We start from the raw sequence: 18,192 nt of genomic DNA on the forward strand, positions 1-18,192 counted from the left end.
AGAGCCTCAAATTCATTGGCACAGGAAGTAACTTCCTAAACAGAATTCCAATGGCTCAGGCTCTAAGATCAAAAGTTGATAAAAGGAACCTCATGAAACTGGAAAGATTCTGTCAGGCAAAGGAAAAGGTCAACTGAATATTTTCAAAAGCATTTAGAGACTGAATACCTATAACCACAAGGCTGCATGTATTTTGATTTTTTAAACGCATATTTTAAGGAAAGTCTAGCCCATATATATATAAAGACAACCACTATATATTCATGAAGGAAGCAGACCATCAAGATCTGAAGTGTTACTGAGGCACCTCACAGGTAAAGATACTTACCACCAAGTGACACCTTGGATTTGACTCTGAGGAGGAAAGAACCAACTCACCAAGTAAGCCCCTGACCTCTACATGTGACATGGCATACATGCTCATACACATACGCAGAGACATACGCAATGAATAAATATTAAATGTTTAATTTTAAAAATCTTTAACAATAATAAATATCAACCAACCAGAGCCTCCAGAGATCCCAGGGACTAAACCACCAACCAAAGAGTACACAGGGAGGCAACCATGGTTCCAGCTGCATATGTAGCAGACGATGGTCTTATCTGGCATCAATGGAAGGAGAGGCCCTTGGTCCTGTGAAAGCTCGATGCTCCCGTGCAGGGGAATGCCAGGGCAGTGAGGTTGGAGAGGATGGATGGGTGGGTGAGGGAGCACCCTCATAGAAGCAGGGGGAGGGAGAGGGAATATGGGGTTTGTGTAGGGGAAAATGGAAAGAGGGATAATGTTTGTTTTGAATGTAAATAAATAAAATAACCAATTTTTTTAAAAAGAAGAAACATTTCTTTTATGAATGTGGGTGTCTTTATATTTGGGGCATAGATGTTCAGAATTGAGATTTTCTTTTGGTGGGTTTTTCCTTTGTGTCCTTCCCATCTCACTTGATAACTTTTGGTTGGAAGTCTATTTTATTGGATATTAGGATGGCAACTTCAGCATGTTTCTTGGGACCATTTGCTTGGAAGTCTTTTTCCAGCCTTTTACTCTGAGGTCTTTATTATTGAGGTGTGTTTCTTGTGTGCAGCAAAATGCTGGATCTTGTTTGCATATCCAGTCTGTTAGCTTACGTCTTTTTATAGGGGAATTGAGTCAGCTGATATGAGAGATATTAAAGACAGATGATTGTTAGTTCCTGTTATGTTTGTTATTGTAGGCGGCATTATGTGCATGTGATTCTCTCCTTTTGGCTTTGTTGTGACATAATTAAATTAATATCTTGGTTATTTATTTGGTGTAGATTCCTTCCTTGTGTTGGAGTTTTCCTTCCAGAATCCTCTGTAGGGCTCAATTGGTAGATAGATTCTGTTTGAGTTTGGTTTTGTCCTGGAATATTTTGGTTTCTCCATGTATATTGATTTGAGAGTTTTGCTGAATATACTTGCCTGGAGTGTCATTTGTGTTCTCTTAGGGTCTGCATGACCTCTGTCCTGGCTTTTTTGACTTTTAGTGTTTCTATTGAGAAGTCTGGTGTAATTCTGATAGGTCTGCTTTTATACATGACTCGACCTTTTCCCCTTGCAGCTTTTAAAATTCTTTCTTTTTTCTCTGCATTTAGTGTTTTGATTATTATGTGACAAGAGGATTTTCTTTTCTGGTCCAATCTATTTGCTGTTCTATAGGCTTCTTGTATGTTTATGGCCATCTCTTTCTTTAGGTTGAGGAACTTTTCTTCTATGATTTTGTTGAACATGTCTTTCAGTCCTTGGAGTTGGGAATTGTCTGATCTCTATTTCTATTATTCTTTTCTTATTGGATGTTTTCTTATTTACATTTCAAATGGTATCCCCTTTCTTGGTTTCTCATCCATAAACCCCTTATCCCATCCCCCTTTCTTCTGCTTCTATGAGGGTGTTTCCCCACCCAACCACCCAATCACCCTTTCCCACCTCCCTGCCCTGACATTCCCCTATACCGGGGTATCAAACCTTGGCAGGCCCAATGACTTCTCCTCTCACTAATGCCCAACAAGACCATCCTCTGCTACATATGCAACTGGAGCCATGGGTCTGCCCATGTGTACTCTCTGGATGGTGGTTTAGTACCTGGGAGCTCTGGTTGGTTAGTATTGTTTTTCTTATGGGGTTGCAAACCCCTTCACCTCCCTCAATCCTTTCTCTAACTCCTCCATTGGTGACCCCATCCTCAGTTCAATGGTTTGCTGCCAGCATTCGCCTCTGTATTTGTCATACTCGGGCAGAGGCTCTCAGGAGACAGCTATATCAGTCTCCTGTCAGCATGTACTTCTTGGCATCAGCAATATTGTCTGGGTTTGGTGGCTGTATGTATATGGGCTGGGTCACCAGGTGTGGCAGTCTCTGGGTGGCCTTTCCTTTGGTCTCTACTCCCAAACTTTGTCTCCATATTTCCTCCTGTGAATAATTTTGTTCCCCCTTCTAAGACGGACTGAAGCAGCCACACTTTGGTCATCCTTCTTCTTGAGCTTCATGTGGTCTGTGGGTTGTCTCTTGGGTAATCCAAGCTTTGGGGATAATATCCACTTACCAGTGAGTGCATGCCCTGTGTGGGTTTTTTAGTGATTTTACCTCACTCAGGATATTTTCTAGTTCCATCCATTTGCCTATGAATTTCCTAAAGTCATTGTTTTTAATAGCTGAGTAGAAGTCCATTATGTAAATGTACCACATTTTCTGTATCCACTTCTCTGTTGAGGGACATCTGTGTTTTTTCCAGCTTCTGGCTATTATAAATAAGGCTGCTATGAATGTAATGGAGCATGTGTTTTTGTTATATGTTGGAGCATCTTCTGGGTTATGCCCAGGAGTAGTATTCTTAGATTTGGTCTTTTCGTTGTGTCCTGGGTTTCCTGGATGTTTTGAGTTAGGAGTTTTTATGTTTTAAATTTTCTTTGACAGTTGTGTCAGTATCTGCTAAGGTCTCTTCTACTTCTGAGAGATTCTCTTTTCTATCTCTTGTATTCTGTTGGTGATGTTTACGTCTGTAATTCCTGACCTCTTTCTGGGTTTTCCATTTCCAGGATTGCCTCCATTTGTGTTTTCTTTTTTTTTTTAAAGAACCAGCTCTTTCCAAGTGGATCAAGGACCTCCACATCAAACCAGATACACTCAAACTAATAGAAGAAAAAGTGGGGAAGCATCTCGAACACATGGGCACTGGAAAAAATTTCCTGAACAAAACACCAATGGCTTATGCTCTAAGATCAAGAATCGACAAATGGGATCTCATAAAACTGCAAAGCTTCTGTAAGGCAAAGGACACTGTGGTTAGGACAAAACGGCAACCAACAGATTGGGAAAAGATCTTTACCAATCCTACAACAGATAGAGGCCTTATATCCAAAATATACAAAGAACTCAAGAAGTTAGACCGCAGGGAGACAAATAACCCTATTAAAAATGGGATTCAGAGCTAAACAAAGAATTCACAGCTGAAGAATGGCGAATGGCTGAGAAACACCTAAAGAAATGTTCAACTTCTTTAGTCATAAGGGAAATGCAAATCAAAACAACCCTGAGATTTCACCTCACACCAGTGAGAATGGCTAAGATCAAAAACTCAGGTGACAGCAGATGCTGGCGAGGATGTGGAGAAAGAGGAACACTCCTCCATTGTTGGTGGGATTGCAGACTGGTACAACCATTCTGGAAATCAGTCTGGAGGTTCCTCAGAAAATTGGACATTGAACTGCCTGAGGATCCAACTATACCTCTCTTGGGCATATACCCAAAAGATGCCCCAACATATAAAAAAGACACGTGCTCCACTATGTTCATCGCAGCCTTATTTATAATAGCCAGAAGCTGGAAAGAACCCAGAGGAATGGATACAGAAAATGTGGTACATCTACACAATGGAATATTACTCAGCTATCAAAAACAATGACTTTATGAAATTCGTAGGCAAATGGTTGGAACTGGAAAATATCATCCTGAGTGAGGTAACCCAATCACAGAAAAACACACATGGTATGCACTCATTGATAAGTGGCTATTAGCCCAAATGCTTGAATTACCCTAGATGCACAGAACACATGAAACTCAAGAAGGATGACCAAAATGTGAATGCTTCACTCCTTCTTTAAAAGGGGAACAAGAATACCCTTGGCAGGGAATAGGGAAGCAAAGTTTAGAACAGAGGCAGAAGGAACACCCATTCAGAGCCTGCCCCACATGTGGCCCATACATATACAGCCACCAAACTAGATAAGATGGATGAAGCAAAGAAGTGCAGTCTGACAGGAACTGGATGTAGATCTTCTGAGACACACCCAGAATACAGCAAATACATTGGCGAATGCCAGCAGCAAACCACTGAACTGAGAACGGGACCCCCGTTGAAGGAATCAGAAAAAGGACTGGAAGAACTTGCAGGGGCTCAAGACCCCATATGAACAACAATGCCAAGCAACCAGAGCTTCCAGGGACTAAGCCACTACCCAAAGACTATATATTGACTGACCTTGGGCTCCAACTGCATAGGTAGCAATGAATAGCCTAGTAAGATCACCAGTGGAAGGGGAAGCCCTTGGTCCTGCCAAGACTGAGCCCCCAGTGAACATGATTGTTGGGGGGAGGGTGGTAATGGGGGGAGGATGAGGAGTGGAACACCTGTATAGAAGGGAAGGGGAAGGGATTAGGGGGATGTTTGCCTGGAAACCGGGAAAGGGAATAACAATTGAAATGTAAATAAAAAATACCGAATTCAATAAAGATGGAGGGAGAAAAAGAAAAAGAAAATGATTCCAAAAAAAAACCAGAGGTCACTTTTTTTCCTGTATGTCTTACTATTTGTCCCCTTCTTAGTTAGATGCTGTGCCAATTTGTTTTTAATTCAATTATTATTTAATTATTTTTAATTCGTGATATTATCATTATTATTATTATTGTACTTATTAATTTTACATCCTGTTTACAGTCCCCTCACAGTCAGCCCTCCCATAATTCTTCCCCCCATCCTCCCTCCTCTGAGCAGGTGGGACTCCCTAGGAATTCCTAACCTGGGCTGCACCAGGTTTTAAGTAAGGAGACTGTGTCTCTTGTGTCCACAGTCATTCAGAACAACGTGTATGGCTTTGGAGAGCATGGGATTGGAAAATTTCTGATCACACTGGCTACCATGGGCTTGGTTTTTCTCCTCTTGCTCTTATCCCTGGAGTCTGTTTCCAGTAGCCTGAAGAACTTTGTCTTTCGAAACGTTCTCTTTTATTTCTACAATAAGATCAGAAAAGGCAGGCATGTAAGTAACTAACTGGACTTGAAATATAATTTAAAGAAAGCAACCCATTTGGTCAGAAAAATATGAATTTACAATTTCTCACTTCTATTGCTTTTAAAAATATTATTTGATTACACTAAAATAGATCTGTGACTCATTTGAGGTATAAGTATTTTAGAGTTCAGTACAAGTTTTGAATCCTTTAGGAAATCTGTCCTGGGTTAGCTACAAGTGAAATAATTGTCTTCATGCTAGTAAGAACATACTGATCACTCTAACTATAGAAACTTGGTTTTATTCTTTGAGAATTTCATACACTGCCTTTTGATCATATTCCCTCCCTTTCCTCTGTCCTCCCAGACCCAGCCCCTACTCTGTACCCACCCAACTTCATGTCCTCTTTTTATTTTCTAAACCCACTGGGTCCAATTTATGCTGCCCAAATATTCCTGGATGTGTGGTATTACCTGGAGTTCATACCCTAAAAGGGTTCCTACCCTTAAAGAAATTGATGGCTCCCAGCATAGACGACATTTTATCTAGCTTGAGCTTGTGCAGGCCCCGCATATGCTGTCTCAGCCACTGTGTTTGTCCGTGCACATACCCTACTGGACTGAAAAATCACTGTTTCCTAGTAGTCATTCACCCCCCCCCCCGGCTCTTACAACATTTTTATAACAATTGTTTTATAGAATTCTGACTTTCCTCAACTGTCATACTCTTCTAAAGTAGAGGCAGCCAGAGATATTTTTGCATGTAAGAATTCAGGAGACAAAAAAATGTCTTAGAAGCTGCTCAAGTATTTTCTCCTATCCTTCAGATTATACCCACAGGTTAGCTTTCTTAAAGCTGTTGGCTTAAACCAGTTCTCTGGAGATTGTTCACATGTGTTACTACTCCTTGTCTTGAAAATATTAGGGTGTACACTCTAAGAGTACCAAAGAAGATGAGGATGAAGACATAAGAAAAGAAAAAAGAAAAGTCTTTACACTGCTGCTCAGGTTACAGAACACCCCATTGGTCCTTAATGAAGTTACAAAGGTAATGTCCCTTACTGGCTAGCTGCCTTGGGGTTTAAGCATCTTCCCTGCCTAGAATTTACCTAAGGCTGTACTGGTTCACTGCAGTTCTGCAAAGGGCTGGAAGGGAGAATGCTCTCATGGGATTGTCAGTTTGTTAACTTTAGGAACCTAAGGTAATGACTGTGATTGACCCATGACCAGTGTCTCAGTACATTGTGAGTTTCCCTTTTTTTTTTAACTTTCTCAGATTTATTTTAAGTGTCCTGTTGTCAAGGCTGTGAAAAATATCTCCCTTGTAGTCAGGAAGTCAGAGTGCTTTGGACTGCTTGGACTAAACGGAGCTGGAAAAACTACTACATTCAAAATGCTGACCGGAGAAGAGACTATCACCTCTGGAATTGCGTTTATTGATGGCAATAGTGTCACTAAAAATCCAAGAAAGGTATCTCTCTTATCAGCCAACGACCCCATGTCTTGGTAGAGAGGTTAGCCAGGCAATTTGTTGCAGAACAGGGGAGGGAAGCTAAGGATCCTGAAACATAAGTCCTCATTTCTCAGAGCTGACAGACTCCAAGGCTGTGCTGAGTTTAATAGAAGAACACTATCCCTCTCCATGAAACAAAATGTCTGTAAAGAGATCCAACTGGACTCAAAGAGAACAGCTATTACATATAACCTGCTCTGACACAGAATTTGAAATACACCTAATTAGAAAAAGTGCTTATGAGAAGAAACAGAAAGGATTGAAAGGATTCAGCTCTATTTTTATGTAAGTTTGGGGGAGGGAGGGAGGGAGGGAGAGAGAGAGAGAGAGAGAGAGAGAGAGAGAGAGAGAGAGAGAGAACGTAGACATAGCCTCTCTCCTCTCTGCCCCTTACTGACACACACATAACACAGCAGCCACACCTGCACTTTATAAATTTCTTAATTGTTAGCATTTTCCTTATTAGTTTCTTAGAATTCTTCAGTCCAGAGATGCCAGAGTCCTTATCTGGTGAGTTCAGTAACACAGAACAGAGATGTGGAGTAAGCAAAAAGGAGGACTCTGACCACTTGCTGTCATTCAAGCAAATGGTCCGGAATAGCTCCAGCTGTCTTTATTTATACAGAATTTCAAGACATTCAAACACATACAGTTCAGATTTTTCCTGTAATTGTTTATCCAAGGATCTCAACTAGTACTTATGAAAATTTATTTTAAGTTCCCCTTATTTCCTTGTGGTCAGTGATTAACCTTTTCCCAAATCTAAGCAGTATAAAATTACAATCCAAATGATTATGTGATAACTAAGCACACCTGAATAATGTAAGCCATAATAATAAGTATTGTATTGCAAGCCAAAATCATTCTATTTAGCCAGACACATGTAGTTGGTGCACAGGCTGGCAGCAAACATGCAGTTTCAAAGTAAAAGACAATTTGAATCCAAACTTTTAACAGAAATATAACATTTTGTTTTATCACCTTCTATTTAAGTATGCTCACAATGTATTTTAAGTTGTCTTTTATGTCATAATCTCTTAGTTTTACCTTATGGTCGTACCCTATGCAACTTTCCTATAAAGAGCAGAAACTGACAACACTTCTCCATGAACTCAGACTGGTCCTTCTTTTGTATAAACCCTTACCTAAGGCAAAGATGACTCTATCTAACTTAGACTTTTTAAGTTCATAGCTAGTTTTACTTACTAACTTATCCTAAGAATGAACTAACTTATCCTGAGAGTGAACACTTTATTGTTGACCTTTCGGCCCTGTCTCTCTGAGTTTTCAACTTTCCCTCTCTTCAATGTCTTGGTGTGCTTAGGTTCTCAGAAGAAGTAGTTGGCATTGCCAAGTCCCTTCTTTTTTCCTCGTACATTCCTATTGACTTTGGGACCATCCAATAAGGGATCTTCTTTAAAGGTCTCGAGAGATCATTCATGTCTTTACTTGACCTTTGAAATAAGCAGGAATCATCGCTCCATCTCCAAAGGACTGATGCAATCATTCTGGTTATCATTCTCACTGGCCCTTGCCAAGTAGGAGAAAGACTCCAAGGGTCCTTGCCTCAAGGAAGTCATTTACAGAACATTCATGCTCCTTTCCCAGGAGAGACAACATGGCTCCCGCCACAGAGATACTCAAAAAAGTACACATTTGCATGTTCTTCCTACTCCCCTCATGAGTTTGTTTCTTATGCTCATCCCTTTGATCTGGCACCCCAGAGGTCCTGTGTTTCTCTTCATTTTCCTATATATTTTCCATTTGAATGATTGTACACATATACATGCTGACTAGTTTATTCTTTAATCTTCAAAATACATTCGACTTCATGTTAATTTTACTTGATCAATTTTTTACTCCTGACATAATTATTTTATTTGTATGTACATGTTCATATGTATGAATAGTCATGTGGGTACACATGCACACATTTGTGTTTGAAAAGGCCAAAGGTCAACTTTGAGTGTCTTCCTCAGTCATTTTTCCACCTTAATTTTTGAGACAGAGTCTCTTGCTAAAGCTGAAGTTCACCAGTTGATTAGGCTTCATGGCCAGCAAGCCCTCAGGATCTACCTCTCCCTCACTACTGCCAGGTCTAGCTTTCTTTATGAGTGTTAAGGATCTGACATCAGTCATCAGGCTTTGGATGAAAAGCATGTTACCAATTATCCCACCTCCCCAGACCCCCAAACATAAGTTTTAGCTCAGGAATTTCCATTTGTTTCTTTATTGTGGTTTTATTTTCTGTGGTGTTTTCTTACTTATCTAAAATACAAGCTCTTTCCTCATTTAAGGATAGGGGTAAGAATTTCTTTAAAATTTGCCTCTGATTATTCAAATATTGTGGTTGAACCCCAATTTCTACTGTGTGCACTGAAGTGTGGTTAATTTGCATACAAGTTTGGCCAAATAATTTTAGATTATGACCTGGACATTATTAATAATGCATGGGAGAGTTTTAATTCTGCTATATTCTTTCGAAGAATTTTAAGTATTTTAACAGGCATTTGAGAAGGCTAAATTCGCAATATAAATTTTATTCTACATTACAAATGAAGTGATATGTTGCCTTAATTCTTTCAACACTAACTTGGCTAAATACATAAAAATATATACTTCTATATAGTTTATATATGTATATTTACAGGTAGCTTATAATACCTGATTGTGAGAGAACTGATCTGGCAGAAATTCACTGACTATTGGTGTAAACAAAATACTTTAATTGAAATATTAACATAGCTAGCTCTCTCTTAAACACTCAAACAGGTGTTTGAATAGGCAACTTCATGTAACAGACAAAGGCCTATTTGGGGGCACATCATAATAATATGCAATACATATATGTTGAAATTCCAGCTAGTGATATTGATGCCTTCTTTTAATTCACTGAGTTCCATCTATAAAAATGCTAAAAGTAGAATAAACCATTCCTAGTAGGAATTGTAGGGGTATCAAACTTTCTTAGCGCTATGAGTTAAGCAGCTTCACATCCTGTACCTGTGAGATTTATAAATGGATCTACTACTCATGGTTATCCTTTTGGATTCAGATTAGGTCAAGAATTGGTTACTGTCCTCAGTCTGAATCTGTGCTGAACCACATGACAGGCCGGGAATCGTTGATCATGTATGCTAGGTTGTGGGGGGTCCCAGAGCAAGACATCAATGAGTATGTGGAAGCCTTTCTGCATTCAGTGCACCTGGAACCCATTGCTGACCAGATTATCTACACATACAGGTGAGACAGTGTGTCATTGCTATCAAATGAACTCCCCTGTACTTCTACCGTTAGAATGAATGCCCACAAAGCCCACCTCTACCTCTGGCACACGGGAGCAGTGACTAAAATAACCTAGCACCCTGCCAAGCTCAGACAGTAGGCAAACAGCATCATATCTCACTTGGAACGTGGGTGGAGTTAACCTGTTACATGTTTGAATAATTTTTGCATTAGAAAAAGAATCTCTGTAACTCCATGGAAATCACACACACACACACACACACACACACACACACACACACACACACACACACACAAATCATCAATTTTGAGTCTTCTCCAGCATCCTGAATGTATAAATAATTCTATGGTTCTTTTTTCGGAGCTGGGGACCGAACCCAGGGCCTTGCGCTTCCTAGGCAAGCGCATAAATAATTCTATGAGTTAATGACATATACTATTCTTTCTTCACATGATGGAGTGCCGGAAGCAAACGTAGGCTAAGCACTGCCATCGCCCTAATGGGAAAGTCTTCAGTTGTCTTCCTGGATGAACCATCTACTGGCATGGACCCAGTAGCTCAGCATCTGCTCTGGGACACAGTTACATGGGTTTGTAAGACTGGTAAAGCTATCATCATAACTTCCCACAGGTAAGAGCCATTAGATGCTTGGCTGGAAACTAGAAGCTGCAACGGGTATTGGGTGAAATTAATTTCAGCCAGGACTATATGTCAGTAAACTTTCCTAAACATAGGAGCTACAGAGAACCAACTTTTTGTGAACCTGCTACATGTGAGAGTTCAGTTGACTGATACAATCAACTGAGAGACAATACTAGTTAGGTAATTCGATGAGATTTAATTTGGGTATATACTGCTTTAAATTTCCAAATGTCCTCTTCCCAAATATGATCTTAGTGGTGACCATGTGTAATGCCAAGGCTTCCGGGTCTAAGACTTCCAACCCTACCTGTTTGAATGTATTCCCTGAGTCTCCTAAGACGTCTTCTTTTTCCTCCCAGAATGGAAGAATGTGAGGCCCTCTGTTCTAGACTGGCCATCATGGTTAAAGGGAAATTTACATGCCTAGGCACCCCCCAGCATGTCAGAAAGAGGTTTGGTCAAGTATACACTCTAACAGTAAAGATCAATATTGCTAAGGATGAAGAAAAAGTAAAAGAGTTCAAAGATTTCATTAAATCAACTTTTCCAGGTAACTTAGGTGTGGTTGATTCATCACTATTAAGTCATGTTTATTACTCTGCTATATGTTTTCAATTATACTTCTCATTGAATTGCCCATATTTATTGAACCCTTATACTAAGCTCATTTTAATATTTCCTATGAATTTCTATGAGTTGCGTAAGATTTGTCTTCAACACTGGGGCCTTGCTGTCAGTTTTTGAAGAGCAACCTATTGTCTTAGCAACAGCCTGAGTTGTTTGGGAAAGTTCTGTGTAAATTCCCTTTGACCAAGAATTCAATATGCTATATATAACCCACACTTGGTTATAGAAGCTTTGTTTGGTGACAAGAAATGGCCAATCAGGGCTCATTCCCCCTCACTATTTAGAGACTTCATTAGAACCACCTTCATGTATTTTAGGAAATTTCTATTGGTTTCCGTACCAGCCCTCAAATGCCTCTCCCTCTCCCATTATCCCCTCCCGAAACTCTCTTCCCTCCCTCTCTCCACCTGATCCTGTCATTTCTGCCCCCTCTCAGCACCCAGTCCACCCACAAAATTTATTCTATTTCCTTCTCCCAGGGAGATCCATGTCCTAGTCCCTTCCTCTGTACCTAACCTTTCTGGGTCTACAAATTATAATTGAATTATTATTATTTATTTAATGGCCAAGTCTATATATAAGTGAATACAGACCATGTTTTTATCTTTCTGAGTTTGGGTTACCTCATTTAAGATGATGTTTTCTAATTCCATCCATTTGCCTACAAATTTCATAATAATTATTTTTAACGATACTTTTTAATAATACTTCATTGTATAAATGTACCACATTTTCTTTATCCATTCTTTGGTTGAGGGACATCTAGATTGTTTCCGATTACTAGCAGTTGGATTGCCATAAATTCAAGATCAGCCTGGGCTACATAGCAAGTTTCAGGTCAATCTTGGCTAGTATGTTCCAAGCTAGCCAACACTATAAAACTGTATTATTAATATTATCATATTACTACTACTACTACTACTACTACTACTACTACTACTACTACTACTACAAAGAAACACTATGATCCTCTCCTCGTCAAAAAGTTTTGGCTCACTTGTCAAAAATCTTTCTCTTCTTAGGTAACATCAAATTCCAGGAATTTCATGGGACTATTGGCTACTATATTCCAAGCACAGAAATCTGCTGGGGAAAGGTGGTTGTGAAATTCATGTCAATCTAATGTGTTAGTAGAAAACATTGGGATTTAAGCATATGGAATGAGAATCTAATTAGAAAAGAATTAGAAATTTTGTTACTTTCCCAAGACCTCCTGAATTTAATTGAGTCTTCTGACCCCTAAATTCTATTATGCCATGTTCAACAAGAGAATGGTGATGGTTAGGTAGGCATGGATGGGCAGACCAACAGTCCCTGGACTCTGGAGACTGAGACAGAAGACTCTCCAGTTTGGGTCCAGCCTGGGCTACATGTAGAATTTCTGTCTAAAATGTATGTGTAAGCAGAATGATGTGGCAGGCAAGATAGCTGTTTCCTACCTGCTTTTCAATCCTTTTCTCTTGTGCTTTGTGCCTTTTATTTTATTGTCCTGGTTAGGGAAGGTCAAGAGGGGAAGGGTCACCTAGAGATACTATGTGATAACTTTGCCTTTTTTGTTCATTTGTCTGTTTTTAAGGTATTTGAGATTTTGGAGGAAGCTAAAGTGCTGTTCAAATTAGAAGACTATTCTGTCAAACAAGTAACCCTGGAACAAATCTTTCTGACCTTTGCTAATACTGATAAAATGAAAACTTATCAGGAAATAAAGCTACAGGAAGCTTGAAATCCAATCAGTGACCCTCTTTCTCAGACTGCTGCCTGCACCAAATACATAAAAGTCTTGTGATATACGTCTACAGATAAAAACTCTGATGGAGAGAGTTTGCAGTCTTTGAAAGCTACAGTGAATTATCAGTTACCTGAACTATGAAGATTCGTTTTGCTTTAAATTGAAAAGTTAGTGCTTTATTCTCTTTCTGCCTCCCATACACAGCTCCAAAACTCTCTTCAAATCTTAGTCATGAACTGAGCAAAACTCTTAGCTCTGACGCTCACCAGCTTCTTTATCTCAGGTCTTTACTTATTTTCTCTCAACTTCAGGTTTCCTGTGTTTACCAGAATTGACACTTTCTACCTTTAAGAGTTCAGAGAATGAAGTATGGTCATTTAGAAAAAGTATATTAACCAGTAGAAAGTAAGCTATTGTTTTTGTTTAGTACTATTGTATTGTTTTTATTTAATTTATTTACTTTTCAATTTTTTTCCTCCATCTTAATCAACTTGGGTATTTCTTATTTACATTTCGATTGTTATTCCCTTTGCCAGTTTCCAGGTCAACATCCCCCTAACCCCTTCAAATCCCCTTCTATATGGGTGTTCCCCTCCCCACCCTCCCCCCATTGCTGCCCTCCCCCCAACAATCTAGTTCACTGGGGGTTCAGTCTTAGCAGGACCCAGGGTTTCCCCTTCTACTGGTGCTCTTACTAGGATATTCATTGCTACCTATGAGGTCAGAGTCCAGGGTCAGTCCATGTATAGTCTTTAGGTAGTGGCTTAGTCCCTGGAAGCTCTGGTTGCTTGGCATTGTTGTACATATGGGGTTTCAAGCCCCTTCAAGCTCTTTCAGACTTTTCTCTGAATTCTTCAACGGGGGTTCCGTTCACGGTTCAGTGGATTGCTGCTGGCATTTGCCTATATATTTGCCTTATTCTGGCTGTGTCTCTCAGGAGAGATCTACATCCGGTTCCTGTAAGCATGCACTTCTTTGCTTCATCCATCTTATCTAGTTGGGTGGTTGTATACGTATGGGCCACATGTGTGGCAGGCTCTGAATGGGTGTCCTTCAGCCTCTGTTCTAAACTTTGACCCCTAATCCCTCCCAAGGGTATTCTTGTTCCCCTTTTAAAGAAGGAGTGAAGCATTCGCATTTTGGTCATCCTTCTTGAGTTTCATGTGTTCTGTGCATCTAGGGTAATTCAAGCATTTGGGCTAATATCCACTTATCAATGAATGCATGCCATGTGTGTTTTTCTGTGAAGGGGTTAACTCACTCAGGATGATATTTTCCAGTTCCATCCATTTGCCTATGAATTTCATAAACTCGTTGTTTTTGATAGCTGAGTAATATTCCATTGTGTAGATGTACCACATTTTCTGTATCCATTCCTCTGTTGAAGGGCATCTGGGTTCTTTCCAGCTTCTGGCTATTATAAATAAGGCTGCGATGAACATAGTGGAGCACGTGTCTTTTTTATATGTTGGGGCATCTTTTGGGTATATGCCCAAGAGAGGTATAGCTGGATCCTCAGGCAGTTCAATGTCCAATTTTCTGAGGAACCTCCAGACTGATTTCCAGAGTGGTTTTACCAGTCTGCAATCCCACCAACAATGGAGGAGTGCTCCTCTTTCTCCACATCCTCGACAGCATTTGCTGTCACTTGAGTTTTTGATCTTAGCCATTCTCACTGGTGTGAGGTGAAATCTCAGGATTGTTTTGATTTGCATTTCCCTTATGACTAAAGATGTTGAACATTTCTTTAGGTGTTTCTTAGCCATTCGGCATTCCTCAGCTGTGAATTCTTTGTTTAGCTCTGAACCCCATTTTTTTATTAACTTGAGTATTTCTTATTTACATTTCGAATGTTATTCCCTTTCCCGGTTTCCAGGCAAAAGTCCCCCTAACCCCTCCCCCTCTATATGGGTGTTCCCCTCCCCATCCTCCCCCCATTACCGCCCTCCCCCCAACAATTACATTCACTCGGGGTTCAGTCTTGGCAGGACCAAGGGCTTCCCCTTCCACTGTCTGAACCCCGTTTTTAATAGGGTTATTTGTCTCCCTGCAGTTTAACTTCTTGAGTTCTTTTTATGTTTTGGATATATACCCTCTATCAGTTGTAGGATTGGTAAAGATATTTTCCCAATCTCTTTTTTTTTTCTTATTTTGTTTGTTTGGTTTTTTTGTTTGTTTGGTTGGTTTTTTTTATTAACTTGAGTATTTATTTACATTTCGAATGTTATTCCCTTTCCTGGTTTCCAGGCAAACATCCCCCTAATCCCTCCCCCTCCCCTTCTTTATGGGTGTTCCCCTCCCCACCTTCCCCCCATTGCCGCCCTCCCCCCAACAATCACGTTCACTGGGGGTTCAGTCTTAGCAGGACCAAGGACTTCTGCTTCCACTGGTGATGTTACTAGGATATTCATTGCTACCTATGAGGTCAGAGTCCAGGGTCAGTCCGTGTATAGTCTTTGGGTAGTGGCTTAGTCCCTGGAAGCTCTGGTTGCTTGGCATTGTTGTACATATAGGGTCTCGAGCCCCTTCAAGCTCTTCCAGTTCTTTCTCTGATTCCTTCAACGGGGGTCCTATTCTCAGTTCAGTGGTTTGCTGCTGGCATGCGCCTCTGTATTTGCTGTATTATGGCTGTATCTCTCAGGAGAGATCTACATCGGGCTCCTGTCGGCCTGCACTTCTTTGCTTCATCCATCTTGTCTAATTGGATGGCTGTATATGTATGGGCCACATGTGGGGCAGGCTCTGAATGGGTGTTTCTCCTGTCTCTGTTTTAATCTTTGCCTCTCTATTCCCTGCCAAGGGTATTCTTGTTCCCCCTTTTAAAGAAAGAGGGAAGCATTCACATTTTGATCATCTGTCTTGAGTTTCATGTGTTTTATGCATCAAGCATTTGGGCTAATAGCCACTTATCAATGAGTGCATACCATGTGTGTTTTTCTGTGAATGGGTTACCTCACTCAGGATGATATTTTCCAGTTCCCTCCATTTGTCTATGAATTTCATAAAGGCATTGTTTTTGATAGCTCAGTAATATTCCATTGTGTAGATGTACCACATTTTCTGTATCCATTCCTCTGTTGAAGGGCATCTGGGTTCTTTCCAGCTTCTGGCTATTATAAATAAGGCTGCTATGAACATAGTGGAGCACGTGTCTTTTTTATATGTTGGGGCATCTTGTGGGTATATGCCCAAGAGAGGTATAGTTGGATCCTCAGGCAGTTCAATGTCCAATTTTCTCCAGACTGACTTCCAGAATGCTTGTACCAGTCTGCAATCCCACCAACAATGGAGGAGTGTTCCTCTTTCTCCACATCCTCGACAGCATTTGCTGTCACCTGAGTTTTTGATCTTAGCCATTCTCACTGGTGTGAGGTGAAATCTCAGGGTTGTTTTGATTTGCATTTCCCTTATGACTAAAGATGTTGAACATTTCTTTAGGTGTTTCTCAGCCATTCGGCATTCCTCAGCTGTGAATTCTTTGTTTAGCTCTGAACCCCATTTTTAATAGGGTTATTTGTCTCCCTGTGGTCTAACTTCTTGAGTTCTTTGTATATTTTGGATATAAGCCCTCTATCTGTTGTAGGACTGGTAAAGATCTTTTCCCAATCTGTTGGTTGCCATTTTGTCCTAATCACAGTGTCCTTTGCCTTACAGAAGCTTTGCAGTTTTATGAGATCCCCTTTGTCGATTCTTTTTTTTTTTTAATTAACTTGAGTATTTCTTATTTACATTTCCATGTTATTCCCTTTCCCGGTTTCCGGGCAAACATCCCCCTAATCCCTCCCCCTCTCCTTCTTTATGGGTGTTCCCCTCCCCATCCTCCCCCCATTGCCGCCCTCCCCCAACAATCTAGTTCACTGGGGGTTCAGTCTTAGCAGGACCCAGGGCTTCCCCTTCCACTGGTGCTCTTACTAGAATATTCATTGCTACCTATGAGGTCAGAGTCCAGGGTCGGTCCATGTATAGTCTTTAGGTAGTGGCTTAGTCCCTGGAAGCTCTGGTTGCTTGGCATTGTTGTACATATGGGGTCTCGAGCCCCTTCAAGCTCTTCCAGTTCTTTCTCTGATTCCTACAACAGATAGAGGGCTTATATCCAAAATATACAAAGAACTCAAGAAATTAGACCGCAGGGAGACAAATAACCCTATTAAAAAATGGGGTTCAGAGCTAAACAAAGAATTCACAGCTGAGGAATGCCGAATGGCTGAGAAACACCTAAAGAAATGTTCAACATCTTTAGTCATAAGGGAAATGCAAATCAAAACAATCCTGAGATTTCACCTCACACCAGTGAGAATGGCTAAGATCAAAAACTCAGGTGAGAGCAGATGCTGGAGAGGATGCGGAGAAAGAGGAACACTCCTCCATTGTTGGTGGGATTGCAGACTGGTACAACCATTCTGGAAATCAGTCTGGAGGTTTCTCAGAAAATTGGACATTGAACTACCTGAGGGTCCAGCTATACCTCTCTTGGGCATATACCCAAAAGATACCCCAACATATAAAAAAGACACGTGCTCCACTATGTTCATAGCAGCCTTATTTATAATAGCCAGAAGCTGGAAAGAACCCAGATGCCCTTCAACAGAGGAATGGATACAGAAAATGTGGTACATCGACACAATGGAATATTACTCAGCTATCAAAAACAATGACTTTATGAAATTCGTAAGCAAATGGATGGAACTGGAAAATATCATCCTGAGTGAGGTAACCCAATCACAAAAAAACACACATGGTATGCACTCATTGATAAGTGGCTATTAGCCCAAATGCTTGAATTACCCTAGATGCCTAGAACAAATGAAACTCAAGACAGATGATCAAAATGTGAATGCTTCACTCCTTCTTTAAAAGGGGAACACGAATACCCTTGGCAGGGAATAGAGAGGCAAAGATTAAAACAGAGACTGAAGGAACATCTTCAGAGCCTGCCCCACATGTGGCCCATACATATACAGCCACCCAATTAGACAAGATGGATGAAGCAAAGAAGTGCAGGCAGACAGGAGCCGGATGTAGATCGCTCCTGAGAGACACAGCCAGAATACAGCAAATACAGAGGCGAATGCCAGCAGCAAACCACTGAACTGAGAATAGGACCCCCGTTGAAGGAATCAGAGAAAGAACTGGAAGAGCTTGAAGGGGCTCGAGACCCCATATGTACAACAATGCCAAGCAACCAGA

General features: G+C 40.6%; 1 protein-coding gene across 7 annotated transcripts in view; it reads left to right on the top strand.

Annotated features, from left to right (window-relative positions):
• Window positions 1-13,094, top strand: part of Abca16 (ATP-binding cassette, subfamily A (ABC1), member 16) — a 185,656-nt gene extending 172,562 nt beyond the window's left edge. For all 7 annotated transcript variants that reach the window (XM_087607578.1, XM_087607580.1, XM_087607590.1 and 4 more), the window contains 8 exons: window positions 5,088-5,275; window positions 6,173-6,295; window positions 6,524-6,718; window positions 9,816-10,003; window positions 10,467-10,637; window positions 11,009-11,199; window positions 12,299-12,372; window positions 12,853-13,094. In XM_087607578.1, coding sequence (XP_087463704.1) covers window positions 5,088-5,275; window positions 6,173-6,295; window positions 6,524-6,718; window positions 9,816-10,003; window positions 10,467-10,637; window positions 11,009-11,199; window positions 12,299-12,372; window positions 12,853-12,999 — 1,277 coding nt within the window. In that variant the 3' untranslated portion in view covers window positions 13,000-13,094. The remainder of the gene's footprint in view (window positions 1-5,087; window positions 5,276-6,172; window positions 6,296-6,523; window positions 6,719-9,815; window positions 10,004-10,466; window positions 10,638-11,008; window positions 11,200-12,298; window positions 12,373-12,852) is intronic.
• The last annotated feature ends 5,098 nt before the right edge of the window (window positions 13,095-18,192 follow it).

The sequence above is a fragment of the Rattus norvegicus genome, chromosome 1 (assembly GCF_021556685.1).
Source record: "Rattus norvegicus strain SHRSP/BbbUtx chromosome 1, alternate assembly SHRSP_T2T, whole genome shotgun sequence".
Lineage (NCBI taxonomy): Eukaryota > Metazoa > Chordata > Mammalia > Rodentia > Muridae > Rattus > Rattus norvegicus.